Source organism: Aquarana catesbeiana, linkage group LG05 (genome assembly GCF_042186555.1).
Source record: "Aquarana catesbeiana isolate 2022-GZ linkage group LG05, ASM4218655v1, whole genome shotgun sequence".
Lineage (NCBI taxonomy): Eukaryota > Metazoa > Chordata > Amphibia > Anura > Ranidae > Aquarana > Aquarana catesbeiana.
Window position 1 is genome coordinate 251,273,739 of NC_133328.1, and position 23,509 is coordinate 251,297,247.

The 23,509-nt window shown below is 45.0% G+C and overlaps 1 protein-coding gene across 1 annotated transcript in view; it reads right to left on the reverse strand.

Moving 5' to 3' along the window:
- Positions 1-23,509, reverse strand: part of TRIO (trio Rho guanine nucleotide exchange factor) — a gene marked incomplete in the record, with an annotated part of 1,361,655 nt that overhangs the window by 43,239 nt on the left and 1,294,907 nt on the right. The window contains 1 exon segment of the mRNA XM_073630705.1: positions 2,101-2,178. Within this exon segment, the coding sequence (XP_073486806.1) occupies positions 2,101-2,178 (78 nt within the window).

Consider the following 23,509-nt stretch of genomic DNA (forward strand, 5'->3'; position numbering starts at 1 on the left):
GACGAGCGAGTGGCCCCCCCCTCCTAAACCGTACTAGGCCGCATGCCCTCAACATGGGGGGTGGGTTCTTTGGGGCAGGGGGGCGCCCTGCTGGCCCCCCCACCCCAAAGCACCTTGTCCCCGTGTTGATGAGGACAAGGTCCTCTTCCCGACAACCCTGGCCGTTGGTTGTCGGGGTCTGCGGGCGGGGGGCTTATTGGAATCCGGGAGCCCCCTTTAATAAGAGGGCCCCCAGATCCCGGCCCCCCATGGTACCCCTACCCATTCACCTAGGGAAAAAGTGTCAATAAAAAAAACCCACTACACACATTTTTAAAGTAATTTATTAGGCAGCTCCTGGGTCTTCTTCCGGCTTCGGGGGTCTTCTTCCGACTTCGGGGGTCTCTCCGGTGTCCTGGTCTTCTGCGGATCTTTTGCTAGCGGTGGCCCGGACTTCTGCCTTCTTCCCTCTTCCGATGTTGACACGACGCTCTCTCCGGCTGGAATGCTCTCTGAGCGCTCCGCAATGGACTTATATAGGCGGTGACCCCGCCCCCTTATGCCGTCACAGTCCCTGGGCATGCTGGGACTGTGACGTTTTAGGGGGCATGGTCACCAGGTGATGTTGACCACGCCCCCTTATGACGGCACAGTCCCAGCATGCCCAGGGACTGTGATGGCATAAGGGGGCGGGGTCACCGCCTATATAAGTCCATTGCGGAGCGCTCAGAGAGCATTCCAGCCGGAGAGAGCGTCGTGTCAACATCGGAAGAGGGAAGGAGGCAGAAGGCAGAAGTCCGGGCCCCGCTAGCAAAAGAGCCGCAGAAGATAGCGGAGGAGCCGGCAGAAAATCAGGACACCGGAGAGACCCCCGAAGTCGGAAGAAGACCCCCGGAGCCAGAAGAAGACCCCCGGAGCCAGAAGAAGACCCACGGAGCCAGAAGAAGACCCCCGGAGCCAGAAGAAGACCCCGGAGCTGCCTAATAAATTACTTTAAAAACCTGCGTAGTGTGTTTTTTTATTGACACTTTTTCCCTAGGTGAATGGGTAGGGGTACCATGTACCCCATACTCATTCACATAGGGTGGGGGGGCGGGATCTGGGGGCCCTCTTATTAAAGGGGGCTCCCGGATTCCGATAAGCCTCCCGCCCGCAGACCCCGACAACCAATGGCCCACAGGGCGACATCCCCGCCCCAAAGCACCCACCCCCCATGTTGAGGGCATGCGGCCTGGTACGGTTCAGGAGGTGGGGCGCTTGCTCGTCCCCACCCCTGTTCCTCACCGGCCGGGCTGCGTGCTCGGATAAGGGTCTGGTATAGTTTTGGGGGGACCCCCACGCCGTTTTTTCGGCGTAGGGGGGTTCCCCTTGAGGTCCATACCAGACCCAAGGGCCTGGTATGCTCTTAGAGGGGGGAACCCATGCCGGTTTTTTATTTAAAATTTGGTGCGCAATTCCCCCTCAAGATTCATACCAAACACAGTGCCGGGCAGTGGCGGGGATCCAAGTCGGATCCCCGTTCATTGAAAGTCGGACGCATGCCGGCTTCATGTCGCAGGGCAAAGTCGGATCCAAAGTAGGACGGCTGTCGTGTCGCAGCAGTGTGAACCCAGCCTCAGGCGACAGAATGCTCAGATGTGAACAGGGGCTATTTAAATGAATGCTTGTTGGGAATTTTTTAACTTTTGAGATGAGTGTTTTACATGCTGAAAACGCTCAGGTGTGAATGCAGCCTTATGCCCCATACACACGATCGGACATTCCGACAACAAAATCCTAGGATTTTTTCCGACGGATGTTGGCTCAAACTTGTCTTGCATACACACGGTCACACAAAGTTGTCGGAAAATCAGATCGTTCTAAATGCGGTGACGTAAAACATGTACGTATGTGTGATGGAGCCTACACACGGTCGGAATTTCTGACAACAAGGTCCTATCACACATTTTCCGTCGGAAAATCTGACCGTGTGTACGGGGCATTAGAGTCTCTCAGTTTCTGTTGTGTGTTTTCCAAATGGTAAAATTTCCTCAACTTCCTGTCCCATTTCCAGTGGTCCCATTTCCAGACAATTGTGAAAACTTTGCACACATACATAAATTACAAATTAAAAATCATTACATCAAACCCTTGCAGTCGTCCAACGTTCATTACATCATTGCACCGTTTTGGAACAATGGACATGACTTCAACAGCTTTCTGTGTAAAAAAAAAAAAACAAAAAAAAAAAAACATATATTAACCTGTAATATAAAACTTTGGGATAATGTATATTTTTAATGGCATTATTTTAAAAGCACCACAAATGTTATGGACAAATGGCTTTTTTAGGTGCATTAGGAAAAGCTTGTGGTTACTAAACTACTAACTGAAGTGACTTAAAACACTTAGGAATGATATAGAAGCCCTAAGGGCCTATTCACACCTATCCATTCTGGTGCACTGCGTTAAATGAATATAAAAAGCTGCCAACACACTAGAAGGGAAGAAAAAAAAATTAGACATGCACAATTGTATCTGGTGTTGCACACCCCAACACACAGTAGTGCATTACCATGGTGTTATGGTGCACGTGATGGAGCTGTGTGAGTGTCACTGACAATGAATGGGACTGCAAACTGCTTCCGCATCTAGCATGCATTATTGTGCAATACTGTAATGTCTGCAACGCACTGCAATTAAAAGGTGTGAATTTGTTCTAAATCTCTTAATCAGTAATAAACCTTGAAGCATAAGTCCAGCCTAAGCTCGTTTGGCTGGGCTTCTCTTATGGGTCACAGGAGTGCAATTTGTTTTGCATGCCTGTGACCCGTTTTTAGCAGAGAGCGGACTGAAGTCCGCTCTCAGCTGACGTCACAGAAATCATTCCAGGCACTGCGTCATCCTGAAAATGGGAGTCTGGATCCGCCAGGTGCCTGGACTGATTAATGTCTCAGCCTTTCAGTGAGCCTGAGATGGCCGCTCCCCGCCCGTCCACAGCTCAGCGCCTACAGTGAGCGTGGAGGAGCAGAATGGAGAGCTGCTGATTGACAGCATTTTTTCACACCTGCCTAAAACTTTTGTATAGTACAACATTTCTTCATGCATTATGAATGCTTATAATTTATGTAGCACTGCATCTGTTTAAATATCACTTTTACAGTGTCTTGCAAAAGTATTCACCCCCCTTGGCATTTTTCGTGTTTTGTTGCCACATTTTTTTTTTTTATTGTGAAGCAAACAACAAATAGGACAAAATAACAGAAAAAGTCAACGTGCATAACTATTCACCCTCCTAAAGTCAATACTTTGTAGAGCAACCTTTTGCGGCTATCACAGCTCCAAGTCGCTTTGGAAAAATCTCTATGAGCTTGCCACATCTTACCACTGGGATTTTTGCCCATTCCTCCTTGCAAAACTGCTCCAGCTCCTTCAAGTTGGATGGTTTGCGCTTGTGAACAGCAATTTTTAAGTCTGACCACAGATTTTCTATTGGATATAGGTCTGGGCTTTGACTAGGCCATGCCAACACATTTACATGTTTCCCCTTAAACCACTCAAGTGTTGCTTTAGCTGTGTGCTTGGGTTCATTATCCAGCTGGAAGGTGAACCTCCGTTCTAGCCTCAAATCACACACAGAGTGGTACAGGTTTTGCTCAAGAATATCCTTGTATTTAGCACCATCCATATTTCCATCAATTCTGACCAGTTTCCCAGTCCCGACTGCTGAAAATAAGCCCCACACTATGATGCTGCCACCACCATGTTTCACTGTGAGGATGGTGTTCTTTGGGTGATGTGATGTGTTGGGTTTGAGCCAGACATAGCATTTTCTTTGATGGCCAAAAAGTTCAATTTTAGTCTCATCAGACCAGAGCACCTTCCTCCATACATTTTGGGAGGCTCCCACATGCCTTTTGGCAAACTTAAAACGTGCCATTTTGTTTTTTGCTGAAAGTAATAGCTTTCTTCTGGCCACTCTGCCATAAAGCCCAATGCTATGGAGCATACGGCTTATTGTCGTCCTATGTACAGATACTCCAGTCTCTGCTGTGGAACTCTGCAGCTCCTCTAGGGTTACCTTAGGTCTCTGTGCTACCTCTCTGATTAATGCCCTCCTTGCCTGGTCCGTGAGTTTTGGTGTGCGGCCGTCTCTTGGCAGGTTTGCTGTTGTGCCATGTTCTTTCCATTTGGTTATGATAGATTTGATGGTGCGCCTAGGGATCATCAAAGATTTGGATATTTTTTTAATAAACTAACCCTGACTTGTACTTCTCAACAACATTGTCCCTTACTTGTTTGGAGAGTTCCTTGGTCTTCATGGCAGTGTTTGGTTAGAGGATCCTCTTGCTTAGGTGTTGCAGCCTCTGGGGCCTTTCAAAAAGGCGTGTATATATAATAACAGATCATGCAACACTTAGATTGCACACAGGTAGACATCATTTCACTAATTATATGACTTCTGAAGGTAATTGGTTGCACCAGAGCTTTTTATGGGCTTCATAACAAAGGGGTGAATACATACGCACATACCAATTATCGTATTTTTATTTCTTAAAAATAGTTTTAGGCATTTATTTTTCTAATTTTACTTCACCAACTTAGACTATTGTGTTCTGATCCATCACATATAATTCAGATTAAAAAAACATTGGTAAACTAAAGGCACTGTATGAAAACATTTAAAGTCTCTTAAAGTGTTACACTGCCTTAGAAAAAAAAGACAGTCATTGACAGTCAAGGATTGATTTGTTAAAATTCTTCCAAGGATTTCAACAAATCATTGTAGAGCTCTATCTGCTGAACTAAAACCCACTCATAGAATGTCTTCAATCCATGATTGCTGAGTTAAGGGTCATCCTGTTACAGTCTTATGATCAGTGTAACGGTTTCAATAAGATCTACTTATAAGTTAGGATAAGCAAACTGAATCCGTGCACCATTGATACCACCAAAAAAAAAAAACCCCATTATTGATTATAGGCAATTTTCAGGTACTACAAGGAAATATACTTTAAAATAAATGAACGAGAGAAAGAGCTAGACTAATCATTACACAATTGCTACTGAATATCACATCAATATATTTTAACCATTATATTGTTCACAAAATCACCCTCAATGCTCCACTGGTCAGCACTTTACATTTCTAGATGTAAATAAGGTTTTCAATTATCTCAAGCCGGTTCCAATGATGGGGCTGGGGTTGATGTTTGTCATGTTTCACAGATCTCCATACATACATATGTATATGTATGTGCTGAACTACAGTAACTCACAAAAGTGAGTACACCCCTCACATTTTTTGTAAATATTTTATTATATCGTTTCATGGGACAACACTGAAGAAATTACACTTTGCTACAATGTAAAGTAGTGAGTGTACAGCTTGTACAACTGTGTAAATTTGCTGTCCCCTCAAAATAACTCAACACACAGCCATTAATGTTTAAACCGCTGGCAACAAAAGTGAGTACACCCCTAAGTGAAAATTTTCAAATTGTGTCCAAAGTGTCAATATTTTGTGTGGCCACCATTATTTTAAAGCACTGCCTTAACCCTGGGCATGGAGTTCACCAGAGCTTCACACTCCTCCATGACGACATCACGGAGCTGGATGTTAGAGACCTTGCGCTCCTCCACCTTCCGTTTGAGGATGCCCCACAGATGCTCAATAGGGTTTAGGTTTGGGGACATGCTTGGCCAGTCCATCACCTTTACCCTCAGCTTCTTTAGCAAGGCAGTGGTCATCTTGGAGGTGTGTTTGGGGTCGTTATGTTGGAATACAGCCCTGCGGCCCAGTCTCCGAATTGAGGGGATTATGCACTGCTTCAGTATGTGACAGTATATGTTGGCATTCATGGTTCCATCAATGAACTGCAGCTCCCCAGTGGCGGCAGCACTCATGCAGCCCCAGACCATGACACTCCCACCACCATACTTGACTGGGATGGCAAGACACACTTGTCTTTGTACTCCTCACCTGGTTGTCGCCACACACGCTTGACACCATCTGAACCAAATAGGTTTATCTTGATCTCATCAGATCACAGGACATGGTTCCAGTAATCAATGTCCTTAGTCTGCTTGTCTTCAGCAAACTGTTTGCAGGCTTTCTTGTGCATCATCTTTAGAAGAGGCTTCCTTCTGGGACAACAGCCATGCAGACCAATTTGATGCAATGTATGGTCTGTGCACTGAAAGGCTGACAACCCACCCCTCAACCTCTGCAGCAATGCTGGCAGCACTCACACGTCTATTTCCCAAAGACAACCTCTGGAAAGGACGCTGAGCACGCGCACTCAACTTCTTTGGTTGACCGAGTGGAACTTGTCCTGTTAAACAGCTGTACGGTCTTGGTCAACCTGCTGCAGCTCAGTTTCAGGGTCCTAGCAATCTTCTTATAGCCTAGGCCATCTTTATGTAGTGCAACAATTCTTTTTTTTATTTTAGATCCTCAGGGAGTTCTTTGCCATGAGGTGCCATGTTGAACTTCCAGTGACCAGTATGAGAGAGTGAGAGCAATAACACCAAATATAACACACCTACTCACCATTCACACCTGAGACCTCGTAACACTAACGAGTCACATGACACCGAGGAGGGAAAATGGCTAATTGGGCCCAATTTGGACATTTTCACTTAGGGGTGTACTCTGTTTTGGTGCCAGTGGTTTAGACATGAATGGCTATGTGTTGAGTTATTTTGAGGGGACAGCAAATTTACACTGTTATATAAGTTGTACACTCACTACTTTACACTGTAGCAGTGTCACATGAAAATATATAATAAAATATTTACAAAAATGTGAGGGGTGTATTCACTTTTGTGAGATACTGTATGTGCCAGGGCAAATGAAATGTTGAAGGCCCTCAGACTGCCAATGGTAAACCATAAGGGAATAAAAATGGTGGTGTTCCAAAAGTCACCAAGATGCATCAATAATTAAAAAATCTTAGTTGGATATGATGGACTGAATAAAGATTACATACTGTTTCAATACTGTTTTCCAAGCAACTCAAAACAGTTTAAGCAATTTAATTATTCAAGTCTACCAGAGTAGACCAGCCAGCTGAGAAAAGCCTGTGACATAGATAAATAGTTAATTTTGTTGAAAGAAAAAAAAAAAAAAAAAAAAAAAAAAAAGAGTCCATCTAGTTCAACTCAGAAAAGAAAAACACAAATACACACAAACACACACACATCAAAAACCATTTGTACTCCCTCTAGTACAGGCATGTCCAAGTTCCAGTTTAATGCAGACTCACTGATAATTTGGATATACAGTTGTGCTCATAAATTTACATACCCTGGCAGAATTTATGATTTATTGGCCATTTTTTTTTTATCGGCGTATAACAAGCACCCCAATTTTAAGAGGGAAGTTTAAGGAAAACATGTTTTCACAGCCCCCTTTACAGTACACAGTCCCCCTTTCCCTGCAGAGTACACAGGCCCCCCATCCTAGTACACAGCCCCCCTCTCCCAGTACACAGCCCCCCTCCCCCCTAGTCTCCTGGGACAGAGCTGCTAGCATTCTCTACAGTTAAGAAAAAAATCACTGCCAGACCCTTCCACACTGCTCCTCCTGTGTCACTCATATTGTAAAATGAAGCTTCCATATACCTCAATAGCTCAGTTTTTTCCACTGACCTGGTCACATGACTGCTCTCTGACATTACATAGATGGTCATGTGACCGCTCTCCTCCTACAATCTAAAGCTAAAACTAGGAGGAGGAGCGGGAGGAGGAGAGCAGCCAGAAAAAAACTGAGCTTTTGAGATATTTACAAGCTTTGTTTTATAATGACACTGACACAGGAGGAGCAGTGTATGAGAAGGGGCTGGGCAAGTGATTTGATCAACTTTAGACTATGCAGGCAGCGCTGTCCCAGGGCCAGGAGAGGCGGGGCGGCCAGCCTGACACCCCCCAATGGGTGGCTCCCGGGGCCGACTGCCCGATCCCCGCCCCCAGTTGGTAAGACATAGTATTGGCGTATAACACGCAGGCACTGTTTGTCCTCTGTTTTCAGGGGAAAAAAGTGCGTGTTATATGCCAATAAATACAGTAATTTACTAGTAGATGTAGTAGAGTAATAGAAAACCAACAGACCCAACAGTCATGACATGCATGCTGCTGATTCTGTGTAATTGAATCATTAATGGAAAGGGGAGTGTTCAAAATAATAGCAGTGTGGAGTTCAATTAGTGAGGTCATTCAGTCCTTGAAAAAACAGGTGTCAAACAGGTGGTCCTTATTTAAGGAAGAGGGCAGCAAATCTGGTACATGCTGGGTATAGTGCATTTCTATTAAAGTAAAATTGGTTGTTCCAGAGATTGTTCAGAAGAACAGCGTACTTTGATGAAAAAAAAAGTTGATTGGAGAGGGGAAAACATATAAAGACTTACAGAAACAGATAGGCTGCTCAACTAAAATGATCTCAAATGCTTTCAAATGGCTACCAAAACAAGAAAGACATGAAAGAAAAGGTAAACTACCATTCAAATGGATGGAAGAATAGCCAAAATTGCAAAAGACTCAGCTAATGATCAGCTCCAAGGTGATCAAAGAAGGTCTAAAGTTTCCTGTGAGTGCTGTCAGGGCCGAAACAGGGGGGCATAAGCCCCGGGCACCGCATTAAGAGGGGCGCCACCACTGACAGGAGTAGCGACAGTGGCATCACTACTCCTGTCAGCCCAGCACTGGGAGCGAGGAGGAGAGCACTGGGAGGATGTGCAGGCTGTGTAAAGCTGCCAACAGCCTTGCTTGTTACCTGCTCATTCCTGGATGTTTTCAACTTGAGCTCCATCCTGGGAACAGAGTGTGCCTCCTTACCTAATGCACAGGCTGTTACAGCTCCTTTCCCCTTCCTCTCTCCACACCTCCGGTGCTTTCAGAGCTCTGCATGGAGGACTCAGCTGCTGGGGGGAGGGAAGGGGCATCTTTCCCTACCAGAGAGAGAGAGAGGCACGAACTGTGTCTGCATGGAAGAGCTGCTGTCTGGAGCACACAGAGCACAAGAATCCAGTGGTCGAACATCGGCCAGGGCTGGCCGGTTCAAAAGAAACTGAGTGACATACACTGGCCCTTGTGTAGACCAGTATGTCTATCAGAAGCAAGCCAAACGGCCGGCTTCTGTTGAACGGGCATGCTGAAAAACCAGGTCTGCATCTGATAATCGCTGGCAGCCAATGGCTGTGAGCACTGATTGTTGTGTTGTGGTGGTGGTGGTGGTGGTGGTGGTGGTGGTGGTGGTGGTGGTGGGGGGGGGGGGGGGGGGGGGCAGTCCCCCTGTCAGAACACAATAGCTCAGTGTAGAGATTGCTGTACTAACATCACATAGAACAGCGGCTCCTCTCAAGCTCTTTTTTTTCCATTCAGCCCGCTGGGTTGAACAAAAAAACTGATAGTGTGTACTAGGCATTAGACAGTAAATTTCAGAGCCGAGGGACGCTATCCCCATAGTTGCCAAAAGTCCCAGATCTGCTGGGACAGTCACATTTTCTAGACATTTGTCAAGCAGCAACTTTTTCCAGACCTATGTCCTGGAATCCAAGCCATGGGGATGGCTGCAGTATTGTACATCCCTGGGCAATTTAACCAGTTCCGGACTGCGCCATGTACATATACAGCAGCAGGGAGGCCCAGCTGCACAAAGTCACGTACAGGTTCGTGATTTGCGCCCACGAATCGAGGCGCTCCGATTAGGATCAGAACTGATCACTCAACAGGTCCAAGCCAATGATTTATGGCCTGGACCTGCTGATCGATTATGACCAATGGACGAACTTCCTCTGCCTGTGTAATGTAAACACAGGCAGAGGAAGTGATGCAATCTCCCGTCCTGGAGCACTTTCGGTTCCAGTGTGCGGGAGATTAGCATCTTACTGTGAGTTCACCAATACCACACAAACACCAGTACGCATAAGCACATATTTTCACCCCTTGATCGCGCCCCCCCCCTCACCAAATTAACCCTTTCACTCCCTGTCACAGTGTCACCAAGTGCAGTGTTCATATTTATTTATTGATCACTGTATTGGTGTCACTTGTGACACTAAACAGCGTTAGGGCAGTTAGTGTTAGGCCCAGGCAGGTTTAGGATACCCCCCATATATCCCCTAAAAAAGGTTTAACCCCTTGATCACCCCCAGTTAACCATTTAACTCCCAGTCACAGTGGCATTAGTATAGTGTACAGATTTTTTTTCGTGATCACTGTATTCGTGTCACTTGTGACGTTAATGTCAACATCAGTTTAGGTGTTAGCGTTAGAACAATTCCAGAGAGCGTCAGATTTTAACCCTTTGATTAGCAGTAGCATGAACACACACACCTCCATTACTAGAATAGTGTCTGAATGGATCAATATCTTTGATATGATCAGATCTATACTAGCGTCCCCAGTAGTATAGTGTTCCCAAAAAAGCAGCGTTAGCAAGATCAGCCCAGACACCTGCCAGCACCTGCGTTTAGACCCTCTGCCCAGCCCAAGTGCAGTATCAACTGATCATTGTCGCTTACAAAACACAGCACACAAAACTGCAGCGTTAGAGTCAAGCCTGATCCTTGCTAGCACTCACAGTTAATTTTTTTGTAGTGGTACAAACAGTCCTGTGCCAACCAGATGCTCTTTTACCTGTGAGTCGCACTAGTTACCTATAAATTTATTGCCAAAAATGTCAAACGAAAGGCACACTAGTAAAGAGGCCTACAGGATGCTGAGAATGACAGGGGAGAGTGTGGAGTCCTCACGGTCAGATTCAGGCTCTGTATTTGAACCTGTAGAGAGCGGCACCTTGACAGGTGGCTCTGATGATGGAGTAGTGGTCCCTGCTAAGGTCAGGTGTACCCAGTCCCGCTCCTCTGTTGCTGAGGTGCAACAACCGCATGATACTCATATGCAGCAGAGTGTCAGTACTAGTGCTGCTCAACCTTCTGGTTAACTGGCAAGCACCAGTGACCTAGTATACCCTGGTCGTAGACAAACCAGCACTGCAATATCACTTGGTGATGTGGCGAGTCCCATAAGTGCAGTTCAAGCTGGTGCAGTGACTAGCACAAGTAGTGCCCCGTAGCCACCAAGAGTTTGAACACAGGCGCATAGAGCCCATAGTACCCTTTCTGATGCGCTTGCAAGTCCTGATTGGCAGCCGACAGGTTCTGCAGCACCCATACTTCCCCCATTCACTGGGCAACCCGGAATTCAGGTGAAAACAGCAGATTTAATGGCCCTGGAATTTTTTGAGCTGTTTTTCACTCTAGATCTGTACAGATCTATTGTAGACAAAAGCAATTTATACACTGGTCAATTCATCACCCAAAACCCACATTCACCCTTTGCCAGACAATTTGGCTGGAAACCTATAACGGTTCCCAAATTTAGGACCTTTCTGGGCATTACTAAAAAGTGTAAGTTGCGGTCATATTGGTCCACTGACCCAATTCACCATATGCCCGTGTTCTTTGCTGCCATGGTCAGGGCTAGGTACAAGCAGATATTGCAGTTCATGCATTTCAATGACGAGGAATGCGGTCATCCTCTGGGTGACCCTGAACATGATTGGCTCTATAAAATTCGGCCCCTCGTAAACCACTTTGCAGTCTTGTTTATTCCCAATCAAGATGTCTGCATTGATGAGTCCTTGATTACATTTTCTGGGTGTCTTGTTTTCTTTTTTTTTTTCTCAAATAAAGTTTTATTGTAACAAAACAAAGAGAATCTGTACAGTTTACATAGAAAGACCAGCAACGATCCTTACATTCATTACAGAATATATCATCAGTCGACATGGAACCAAGGCCTATAAGGTGTGATAGTACAATCCGTGCACCCAACACTCAATATTCATTAGGATTGGATACAAGTCACTGTTAACCCTAAACGTCACCAATGCTTTCTCGCAACACATGAGGTCTGTCTTCCACATATCTAGAAGCTTAGCATTCCACCCCAATGCCTGCCTTCACCTCCAGGTTATCTGAACAATTATAACAATAGCCTATCCATTACTAAATCAATAGGCAAAATGCTGGGGGTGTCCAACCAGGGCGACCATAGTTTATCAAATTTATTTGGGCATTCCCTATGTTGATATATGTACTTCTCCAGCCACAGTGTGTCCCTCCTCTGTGTCAACCATTCCTTCAGCACAGGAGGGACAGCCGCCCTCCAGTGCCTAAGGATCAGTTTGCGGGCCTGAAACAATGCTCTGGCAATAGCCTGCTTCTGGTCGTCTTCTGTAGGGATGTCGTCCACAATCCCTAGCAGACAGGGCTTTGGGTCCAACGGTACTGTGACCTGAAAGACATTGTTAATCGTGGACACAACCCCCATCCAAAACCGATGTAGTTTGGGACACCGCCACAGCAGATGTATGAGGTCACTGTGCTCTCTTACACATCTGGAGCAGTGCAGGTCCGCCCTCATCCCCATTTTATACAGTCTGGCCGGTGTATAGCGAACTCTAAGGACAATGTACAGCTGAGACAGTCTTTGGGCCACAATGAGGGAGCACATCTGTATCGCCTGTAGCGCCTCCTCCCACTGATCTTCCTCGAAGGTGCTCACATCCTGTTCCCACCTGCTTGCCATCCCTGGGGGAAGCCCTCGAGATGGGTGTGTAGGATCATGGGGTAGCATCTGGATATAAAGCCCCTGAATAGAGACACCTCTGCCATGTAGTGGAATACAGGTGTCGGCGAAAGAACCCACGGAGCCCCGAGAGGTTGCGCCCGCACTGCGTGTTGCAGCTGCAGGTAATAAAAAAGCATTGAGTTGGGGAGGCCAAACTGCTCCCTCAGTGCAGAGAATGGCTGCAACTTCCCATCCGCAAAAATATGCTTCAGGAGCGTGACCCCATGACCCCTCCACCGACCTCCACACTCCAACTTCTGAAATTCCTCATAATGTCCATTGGCCCAAATCGGGCTGTAGCTAGTAAACCCTTCTACCTCCTGCATCTGCCTAAGTTTATTCCATATGTTTTGTATGAGCACATACGTTGGAAATCTCTTGTTGGATTTACAGTGGGGATGTAAAGTATTCAGACCCCCTTACATTTTTCACTCTTTGTTATATTGCAGCCCTTTGCTAAAATCATTTAAGTTCATTTTTTTCCCCTCATTAATGTACACACAGCACCCCATATTGACAGAAAAACACAGAATTGTTGACATTTTTGCAGATTAAAAAAAAAAAAACTGAAATATCACGGGGTCCTAAGTATTCAGACCCTTTGCTCAGTATTTAGTAGAAGCACCCTTTTGATCTAATACAGCCATGAGTCTTTTTGGGAAAGATGCAACAAGTTTTTCACACGTGGATTTGAGGATCCTCTGCCATTCCTCCTTGCAGATCCTCTCCAGTTCTGTCAGGTTGGATGGTAAACATTGGTGGACAGCCATTTTTAGGTCTCTCCAGAGATGCTCAACTGGGTTTAAGTCAGGGCTCTGGCTGGGCCATTCAAGAACAGACACCGAGTTGTTTTGAAGCCACTCCATTATTTTGGGTGCTTAGGGTCATTGTCTTGTTGGAAGGTAAACCTTCGGCCCAGTCTGAGGTCCTGAGCACTCTGGAGAAGGTTTTCGTCCAGGATATCCCTGTACTTGGCCGCATTCATCTTTCCCTCGATTGCAACCAGTCGTCCTGTCCCTGCAGCTGAAAAACACCCCCACAGCATGATGCTGCCACCACCATGCTTCACTGTTGGGACTATATTGGACAGGTTATGAGCAGTGTCCGGTTTTCTCCACACGTACCACTTAGAATTAAGGCCAAAAAGTTCTATCTTGGTCTCATCACACCAAAGAATCTTATTTCTCACCATCTTGGAGTCCTTTGGGTGTTTTTTTTAGCAAACTCCATGTGGGTTTTCATGTGTCTTGCACTGAGGAGAAGCTTCGGTGGGGCCACTCTGCCATAAAGCCCCGACTATTGGAGGGCTGCAGTGATGGTTGACTTTTTACATTTTTCTCCCATCTCCCGACTGCATCTCTGGAGCTCAGCCACAATGATCTTTGGGTTCTTCTTTACCTCTCTCACCAAGGCTCTTCTCCCCGATAGCTCAGTTTGGCCAGACAGCCAACTCTAGGAAGGGTTCTGGTCGTCCCAAACGTCTTCCATTTAAGGATTATGGAGGCCACTGTGCTCTTAGGAAACTTAAGTGCAGCAGAAATTTTTTTGTAACCTTGGCCAGATCTGTGCCTTGCCACAATTCTGTCTCTGAGCTCTTCAGGCAGTTCCTTTGACCTCACGATTCTCATTTGCTCTGACATGCACTGTGAGCTTTAAGGTCTTATATAGACAGGTGTGTGGCTGTCCTTATCAAGTCCAATCAGTATAATCAAACACAGCTGGACTCAAATGAAGGTGTAGAACCATCTCAAGGATGATCAGAAGAAATGGACAGCACCTGAGTTAAATATATGAGTGTCACAGCAAAGGGTCTGAATACTTAGGACCATGTGATATTTCAGTTTTTCTTTTTTAATAAATCTGCAAAAATGTCAACAATTCTGTGTTTTTCTGTCAATATGGGGTGCTGTGTGTACATTAATGAGGAAAAAAAATGAACTTAAATGATTTTAGCAAATTGCTGCAATATAACAAAGAGTGAAAAATTTAAGGTGGTCTGAATACTTTCCGTCCCCACTGCAGCATATGCCAGGGCCTCCAATCCTACAGCAACATCCGCAGTGCCAGTAGCGTGACATATAAGAGCTCTGAAGTCTACACATTCCCCTATTGTCTCCTGCCCATCCACCATAGTGCGGACGATGTTCTGTAGCTGTGCAGCCAAGTAGTAAATCCAAGGGTTAGGGAGCGCAAGGCCTCCCCTTTCCTTGGACTTCTGTAGTTGTTCAAGTTTAATTCGTGGAGTTTGTTAAGCCAGATAAAGGCCCTAAAAATAGAATTAATTATACGAAACACCTTAAGGGGGATCACCATAGGGGTGTTGTGGAGCATATACAAGAGCTGTGGCATAAACACCATCTTGAGGTTTACCCGTCCTACGAGGGACATTTTTAGGCGGGACCAGATTTTGTCTTTCTCTCGAATCCTAATAATGAGAGAGGACAAGTTCAATGAGACAAAATCCCTGGGTTCAGGTGTGACCTGTACACCCAGATATTTAAGGCTGGGTGTAACCGGCACCCTCCTTCCCCCCCACCGTGTGCATCTCGCTGTCTGGGCATGTGTCCAGCAGCATGAGAGAAGACTTGGACCAGTTGATCACAAGCCCCGAGTACTTCCCAAAGCATCTGATCAAAGCTTCCTCAAGTGATTAGGTTGTGTCCCCGAGAAACAACATGGTATCATCTGCGTATAGCCTGACTGGTCTGAGTGGATGATGTCGGAGATAACTCTATTAAGCCGTATTGCAAGGACCTTGGCCAGTATTTTAATATCGCTTTGCAATAAGGATATAGGTCTGTAAGACCTCGGATCTAAAGGGTCCTTGACAGGCTTGAGGATAAGTACAATATTAGCCCTAGTAGACTCCGGTAAGCGTTGGTCTTCCCTGGCAGCATTAAGTACCTTAAGTAAATGCGGCAGGATGTCCGTATTGTTTGAAGAGTTCTATGGGAAGACCATCGTCCCCTGGGGCCTTGTAGTTGGGGAAAAGGCTAAGCGCCTCCTGCAGTTCCTCAATCCTAATGGGGGCATCTAGCAGCGATTTCTGTATGTCCGTTAAACTGGGTAGTTCTATGTCCTGCAGATATTCCTGCAGATCAGCCTGTGTGTAGTCCACTCGGGATCTATAAGGATCCAAGTAAAACCCCACCAGCTCCTGCATTATAAGATCAGGGGTGTTCACCAGTCCTTCCCCTCCTCGGCGCAATGCGCCAATAGATGGGGAGGTCTGGGAAGCCCTTACTATCTTTGCCAGTAGTCTCCCTGTCTGTTCCCCCTCCTCATAGAAAGCTAGCCTATTGAAGAACCTTTTCCTGTCTGCCACAGATCCGGTGATCCTATCCATCGCTTCCTGGGCAGCTAGCCAAGCGTCTCTAACTACATCTGACGGATCTGCCACAAATTCTGCTTCTAAGCGACTGACCAGTCGGGTGGCCTGCTCCTGCAGGGCACTAGTTTTTGATTTCACCCCATTTACCTCATAGATAAGTATACCTCACAGGAATGCTTTAAAAGTATCCCACGCTAAGTTGAGATCAGGGTGTTCTGCATGTCAAGTCCAGAACTCAGAGATCTCCTCGGATATCGGTTCTGGGGTGGGGAATAAATTGAGCCAAAATGCATTCCGTTTCCACGGAGCTCTGGGCAGATCCGTGGCCGGTTTGGCCAAAACAGATACCACCAAGGGCGAGTGGTCCGACACACCTCTCTCACCAGATATTGAATATCTTGCAGGAGGTGTGCTGCCTGAGGGGTGCATAGGCAGAGATCGATCCTAGACAGTGAGAGGCATGTTTTAGAAAAACAAGAAAATTGTTTTTGCTGTGGGTTGCGGTCTCGCCATGGATCAATCCATCCAACCTCCTCCGTGAATTTCCGCAGTGCCGTTCGAGCCATTTTGCAGCCGGTCACCAGGGGCGGATGTTTGTCCAAGGCTGGGTCCATATAACAATTCAAATCACCTAATATAATAAATGGAATATCAGGACTGCCCATCTGGTACGTCAGCAATGTTCTCAACACTTCTAAACTGAAGGGTGGTGGCACAAACAGCAGCAATTATGCATTTCAACTGGTAAATCCTGCACATCAGAATAACATATCTACATTCAACATCTATTAGCTTATCTATTAGTTGGAAATCAACTGTGCGGTGTACCAGGACGCTCACACCCCTGGAGTATGAGGTGTGGGTGTAGTGGTAGGCCCAACCCACCCAGGAGTAGTTCACACAGGGTAGAAAGTCTGGTACCAGATGTTTCTCTTGTAAGGCATATATGGCAGGGGAGTGTTTTTTGAGGGTGGTGGATATCATAGTGTGTTTTAAGGGGCTCTGTAGACCTCTAACGTTCCAAGAGAGTATCGGCAACACACTCATTTGTCAGCACAAAAGTATATGAAATGTGACTAGGCAGTTCTGGAGACATGGGTGCCCGGGGCAGTGTACAGTCATTTCTCTCCAGACCCTGCTGGCCAAGAGAGAGGTGCATACCTGAGTCAAGGCGCCATGTCTGAGCAAGTGGGCTCACCCATAGCAGAGTCCTCCATGAGTTCATGTCTTCACCCGCAGGGTCGATTCCATGACAGTTGCTGGTCAGAACGGTAAAAAAAGATAAACAGAACACAAAGGTGCCCCAGACGACGTCATTATATGACCAAACGCGCGTCGGCAGGAGCTGACGTGCCGACTTCATCGCGTGTGAGTACGAGTGGATGGGCGTTTCGCATTAGCCGGCCGGCTGTTATGTGTGTTTTTAATATTCGAAATTGTAAGTGTTATTCTACGTTTAATAAACGGTGATCCGCCAGTATTATGCTATGGTGAGTTTTTCTATTCTGGGGAACAACTGGACAGTACATGGAGTTGACCACTTATCTGAACCCGGTAATCGGGGGATCCGGGCTGAGTGCTGATTTCATCTCTACGATCCTGCTGTGGCAATGGTTTCTCCTATCTTTGGACAAAGAGCCGGGTAATAGGCTGCAGGCTTTTATAGCTTGCCTTCGGGTAAGGGCGCAATCTGTGTGGTGCTTCATTTTTGGTTTTGGTGGTTCATTTTCTTTACTCCATTTAATACCTACACTTGGTTTATGGACTTTGTGCACGTCTTGTTTCCTACTAAAGGACATTTTCAATTCTGATTATTCATAACATTAGGATTGTGTTTGGTTTAAAAATTACAATTTTTGTTATTTTATCACTGATTTATTAACAATTAATCCAAACAGTGTTTAAAACTTTCACTTGCTCTCATCATGAATGGCTTTACTAAAGGTTATGGCTTCCCAGCCAAACAGGTAACATGGTGCAAACTTTTAATCTGGTGAAGTAGGGTGTCAGTCTCCCTCCGCAGCCCCCCTCCCGGCCCGGCAAAAGATGTGCTCATTATTGTCTAACCAGGAGGAGGCATCTTCAGCTGACTCAAAAAAGTGTGACTGACCCCCTGCAGTGATCCGCAGCTTTGTGGGGAACAGCATGGCATAGGTGGCCCCCAAACGCTGCAGTCTTTTCTTTACATCTGTAAACCTGGCTCTGCGTTTTTGGACTTCCGCAGAGTAATAAGGATAGAAAGAGATGCGGGCTCCGTTAAACTGTACATTACACCTCTCACATGCCTGGCGGAGCACTATTTACTTGTCTTTATAATTGAGTACCTGAGCCAGTAGGGTGCGGGGAGGATGCCCTGGTGGAAGGGGCCTAGATGGGACTCTGTGTATCCGCTCGACTGAGTATAGTGGGCTAAACACCTCCCTGCCAAAGATCTCCAGGAGCCATTTCTCCACAAATTCCGTGGGGTCCCTGCTCTCTGTCTTTTCCGGGAGCCCCATGAGGCGTATATTGTTCCTACGCAAACGATTCTCAATGTCGTCCGACTTAAGTTCATTCGTCCTGGCAATCCTGGCAGTAATTTGCGTGTTCCTAAGGAGTGGGGTAAACTTATCCTCGAGATCGCTGATATGGCCCTCAGCGGCTGTAGTGCGCTCTCTAGTTTTCTGCAGGTCATGACTAATAAAACATAGTTCCTCTTTGAGGCCCCCAAATTTCTTCTGAAGGGTATGTACAGAGGCTGTACATCTATGCACTGCTTTCAGTATGGCTGCAAGGGTGGGTTGCTCTCTCTGGTCCCCCTCCTCCTCTGTGTCTTGGGATGGCTGATCAGTGTCCTGTGAGTGGCCTTGTGCATACCATGCATCCTCTGGCTGTGTGTGAAAAATGGCCGGGGTAGTTAGCATGTCCTCCCCCCCTCCCGGTTCCGTTGCACCATTCAGTTTTTTGGCCTAATATTGCATGTCGCGCAGGGGAGTCTTTCGCTGTGCCCTTAGGTGTTTTAGGGGGCTTACCCGCGTCCTTGGTCCTGTCTGTGCCTCATGCTCGCTGGGAGAGAGGAGCCGCTGCGCCATGTTGGTTTTCTGGCGGGCCACCTGTTTCCAGCTGCTTGCGAGTCATCATGGCTTCCGTGGAGCTCAGTTTCAGGTCCAGGTGGGTCTGCAGAGGGTGCCCCAGAGTTTGTGTGCTGTCTCTGGCTTGTATTTCGGCTGGGAAGAGGATCTATTCAGGATCGAGAGAGGGAGCTCAGTGAGGCACGTCTGCTCACAAGCCGCTCCTGGCCACGCCCCCTGGGTGTCTTGTTTTCAAACAATATCTCCCCAGCAAGCGTGCCAGATATGGGGTCAAGATGTATAAGCTCTGTGACAGGTCAACAGGCTATACATGGAGTTTTCTGGTTTACGAGTGAAAAGATAGCAGCTTGAAAATTGCCCAGGCTACATAGGGAGCAGCAGCAAGATTATTTGGGACTTGGAATCACCCTTATTCAGAAAGGGGTACCATTTATGCATGGACAATTTTTATTCAAGCATGCCACTTTTTGGACATCTCTATCAATCAGGAAAGAGAGAATGCTTGAGGTCCAATGAGTTACTTGCAGTGAGATGGAAGGACAAATGGAACGTTTTCGTTCTGTCTTCCATTCACCCAGATACCCAGTCCAAATTACTACGGCGACTGGTGTTGTTGAAAAGCCCCTCTGTTTCCACGACTACAACCGTATGATGGTGCCGTACTTAGTTGCTCATAAGGCCAGACGCTGGTACAAAAAAGTGTCTGTGTACTTATTCCAATTGGCTCCGTTCAATGCTTATGTGCTATACAAAGCGTCTGGACTAACTGGATCCTTCCTAAAATTCCCTGGAAGAGATCATGGCAGCCCTTCTGTATTCAGCAGGTGCTGTGGTCCAAATTTACAACCCAAATGCAGTGAGCCAGCTGCATGAGAGGCATTTTTCGGATGTCTTTCCTGGTATCCCTACCCAACGAGCACCCCAAAAAAGATGCTGTCTGTAGCAAGCACGGATATAGGCGTGACACCCATTATTATTGTCCCTCATGTCCTGACCAACCTGGTGTCTGCATCGGAAACTGTTTTGTCACTACCACACACTAGTGGAGTATTAGAATAGGGTACAGCACGGCACGGTCCTAGACCACACTTTCACACAGGGTCCAGAACAATGTTAGATGGCCATCGCATTTTGATAGACCCTATGCTGGAATGTTCAAAGTTATAATAAAAGTGTAAAAAAAAAAGAAAAAAAAAGAAAAAAAAAAAAAAAGATCTATATAGATAAAAAATAAAGCCAAAAATAATTGTTGTTTTATTGTTCTCTCTCTCTATTGTTCTCTGTTTTACTGTATTTTATGCTATACTGTAATGGTTTGTTACTGTGTTTTATCGTGTTTCTTTGCAGGTATGTCATTCTTCTGTTGTACTGTTACTGTGATTTATGCTATAATGTAATGTTTTATTGTTACTGTGTTTTATTGTGTTTGCCTTGCAGGTATGTCCTACTGTTATACTGTTATGTTACGGTGTTTCATTGTTAACCATTATTTGCTTTGCAGGTACGCCATTCTGCTGCAGCACAGATTTATTTTGACAGCAACAGGGTTTGCTCTCATGATACTAAATTCTCCACCACCACAGTTAAAAAAAACAGCATATATGCTGAAGCATAGGGGCAGGGGTGGACATTAGGGGCAGATTGCCCCTATGCTTCGACATATATTGTTTACTCTTTTTTTGGCACAGATTGCAATAATAATAGAATTAAAAAGTTGTTTTATTGAGTTAATGTTTGATACTGTGATTTTTTGTTACCATTGTTTGCTTTGCAGGTACACCATTCAGCTGCAGCATGGATTTATTTAGACAGCAACTGGGTTTGCTCTCATGATATGTAAATCTGTGACTCCAGCGCTGTAGGAGGTGATTTCACCACCATAGTTAAAAAAAGAGCATATATGCCAAAGCATATGGGCAGGGGTGAACATAGAGCTGGATTGCCCCTATGCTTAGGCATATATTTTCATTAACTTTTCATACCAGAGATTTCTTCATCCACATCAATCGATGTGAATGGAGAAATCTGTTAGGCTCTTTTTTTTGTTCAGCCCAGGGGCTGAACAAAAAAAAAAAAAGAATGGTGCATGTATGTCCATCATTAGAAGTGGGTGAATGCAGAGCGGTATTCTAATGGTGGGCATACCACCGATCAATGTGAATGGAGGAATCTGTTAGGTTCACTTTTTTCATTTAACCCACAGGCTGCATGAAAAAAAAAATAAAGAACAATAAAATATATGCCCAACAAGGACATATGCAAGACAAGTACCGGACAAGTACCGGAATGATGCCTGCAGGTTTAGGTATCATCTTGGCATCGTTTTTTTCAGCCGGTCAGCCTTCATGTAAAAGCAGTGGGAGGGAACGTCCCCCCCCTCCCGCCATCTTCCATGGTTTTCTTGGGCTCTCCTGTCCCACCAGGGAACCCGGGGATGCAGCTGGTGGTTCCGCCAGCTTACCATAGAGCTGATCGGAGACTAAAAAGGCACCAATCATCTCTATGGACTAAGAAACCAGAAAGCTATGAGCTTCGGTTTCGCCCGAAATAAACAGCGCCATTGGGAAATTGGCAAAGCATCTTATCACACCGATCTTGGTGTGGTCAGATGCTTTGAGGGCAGAGGAGAGATCTAGAGTCTAATAGACCCCACATTTTTCAAAAAAGATTACCCGTCACTACCTATTGCTATCATATTGGATATTTACATTCCCTGTGATAACAAAAATGAAAAAAAAAAAAAAAATGAAAGGAATAGTGTAAAAATAAAATAAAAAAGCAAAATGTAGACCTCCTCTGTAACTCTAAAGTGGTAACCTGTAAAAGCTTTTAAAAAGGTATGCAGTTTGTCGCCGCTGCACGGTTGTGCATAATTTTAAAAGCATGTCGTGTTTGGTATCTATGTGCTCGGCAAAAGATTGTCTTTTATATTTTACCAAACATTTGGGCAATATAGTGTGTTTAAGTCCATTAAAATTCAAAAAAGTATTTTTTTTCCCAAAAAAATTGCGTTTGAAAAAAATCGCTGCGCAAATACTATGTGAAAAAAAAATTGCAACACCCACCATTTGAATCTGTAGGGCCTTTGCTTTAAAAAAAAAAAAAAAAAATTATATATATATATATATATATATATATATATAATTTTTTTTTTTTTTAAAGCAAAGGCCCTACAGATTCAAATGGTGGGTGTTGCAATTTTTTTTTCACATAGTATTTGCGCAGCGATTTTTTTCAAACGCAATTTTTTTGGGAAAAAAAATACTTTTTTGAATTTTAATGGACTAAAACACACTAAATTGCCCAAATGTTTGGTAAAATATAAAAGACAATCTTTTGCCGAGCACATAGATACCAAACACGACATGCTTTTAAAATTATATATATATATATATATATATATATATATATATATATATATATATATATATATATATATATATATATATATATATAATATATATATATATATAAAATTTTCTAGCAAAAAAAAATTTTCATGTCAGAAAGGGCTTTGTCTTCAAGTGGATAGAAGAGTGGGTGATGTGTGGCATAAGCTTCTAATGTTGGGCATAAATGCCAGGACAGTTCAACCCCCCCCCCAAAATGACCCCTTTTTGGAAAGTAGACACCCCAAGCAATTTGCTGATAGGCGTGTTGAGTCCATGGAATATTTTATATTTTGCCACAAGTTCGGGAAAATGACATAACATTGTTTTTTGTTCTACACAAAGTTGTCACTAAATGATATACTGCTCAAACATGCCATGGGTATATGTGAAATTACACCCCAAAATACATTCTGCCGCTTCTCCTGAGTATGGGGATACCACATGTGTGAGACTTTTTGGCAGTCTAATCATGTACAGGACCCCGAAAACCAATCAAGGGCGTAAATTGTTGATTTCACTCCTCACTACCCATCACAGTTTCAGAGGCCATGAAATGCCAAGATAGCACAACCCCCCCCCCCTCCCCCCCCAAAAAAATTACCCCTCTTCGGAAAGTAGACTTGCAGATCTTATTTGTTTTGGAAAATAAAGAAAGAAAAGGATTTTTTTTTTCTTTTTTCAAATTTCAACTTTGTGACAAAAAACAAGCTCTGCAAAATACTCAACATGCATCTCAGAAAATAGTTTGGGGGTCTACTTTCCAAAAAGGGGTAATTTGGGGGGTTGTGCTATCATGGCCTCTGAAATTGTGATAGGTAGTGAGGAGTGAAACCAAACTATAAAATATTCCATGGAATCTTGGGATTACATGGCCTCCGAAACTGTGATAGGTAGTGAGGAGTGAAATAATTTACGCCCTTAGAAAGCCTGAAAGCGGTGATTGGTTTTTGGGGTCCAGTACGCGGCTAGCCTGCCAAAAAGTCTCACACATGTGGTATCCCTGTACTCAGGAGAAGCAGCAGAATGTATTTTGGGGTGTAATTTCACATATACCAATGGCGTGTTTGAGCAATATATCATTTAGTGACAACTTTGTGTAAGATAAATAAATTTAATTTTAT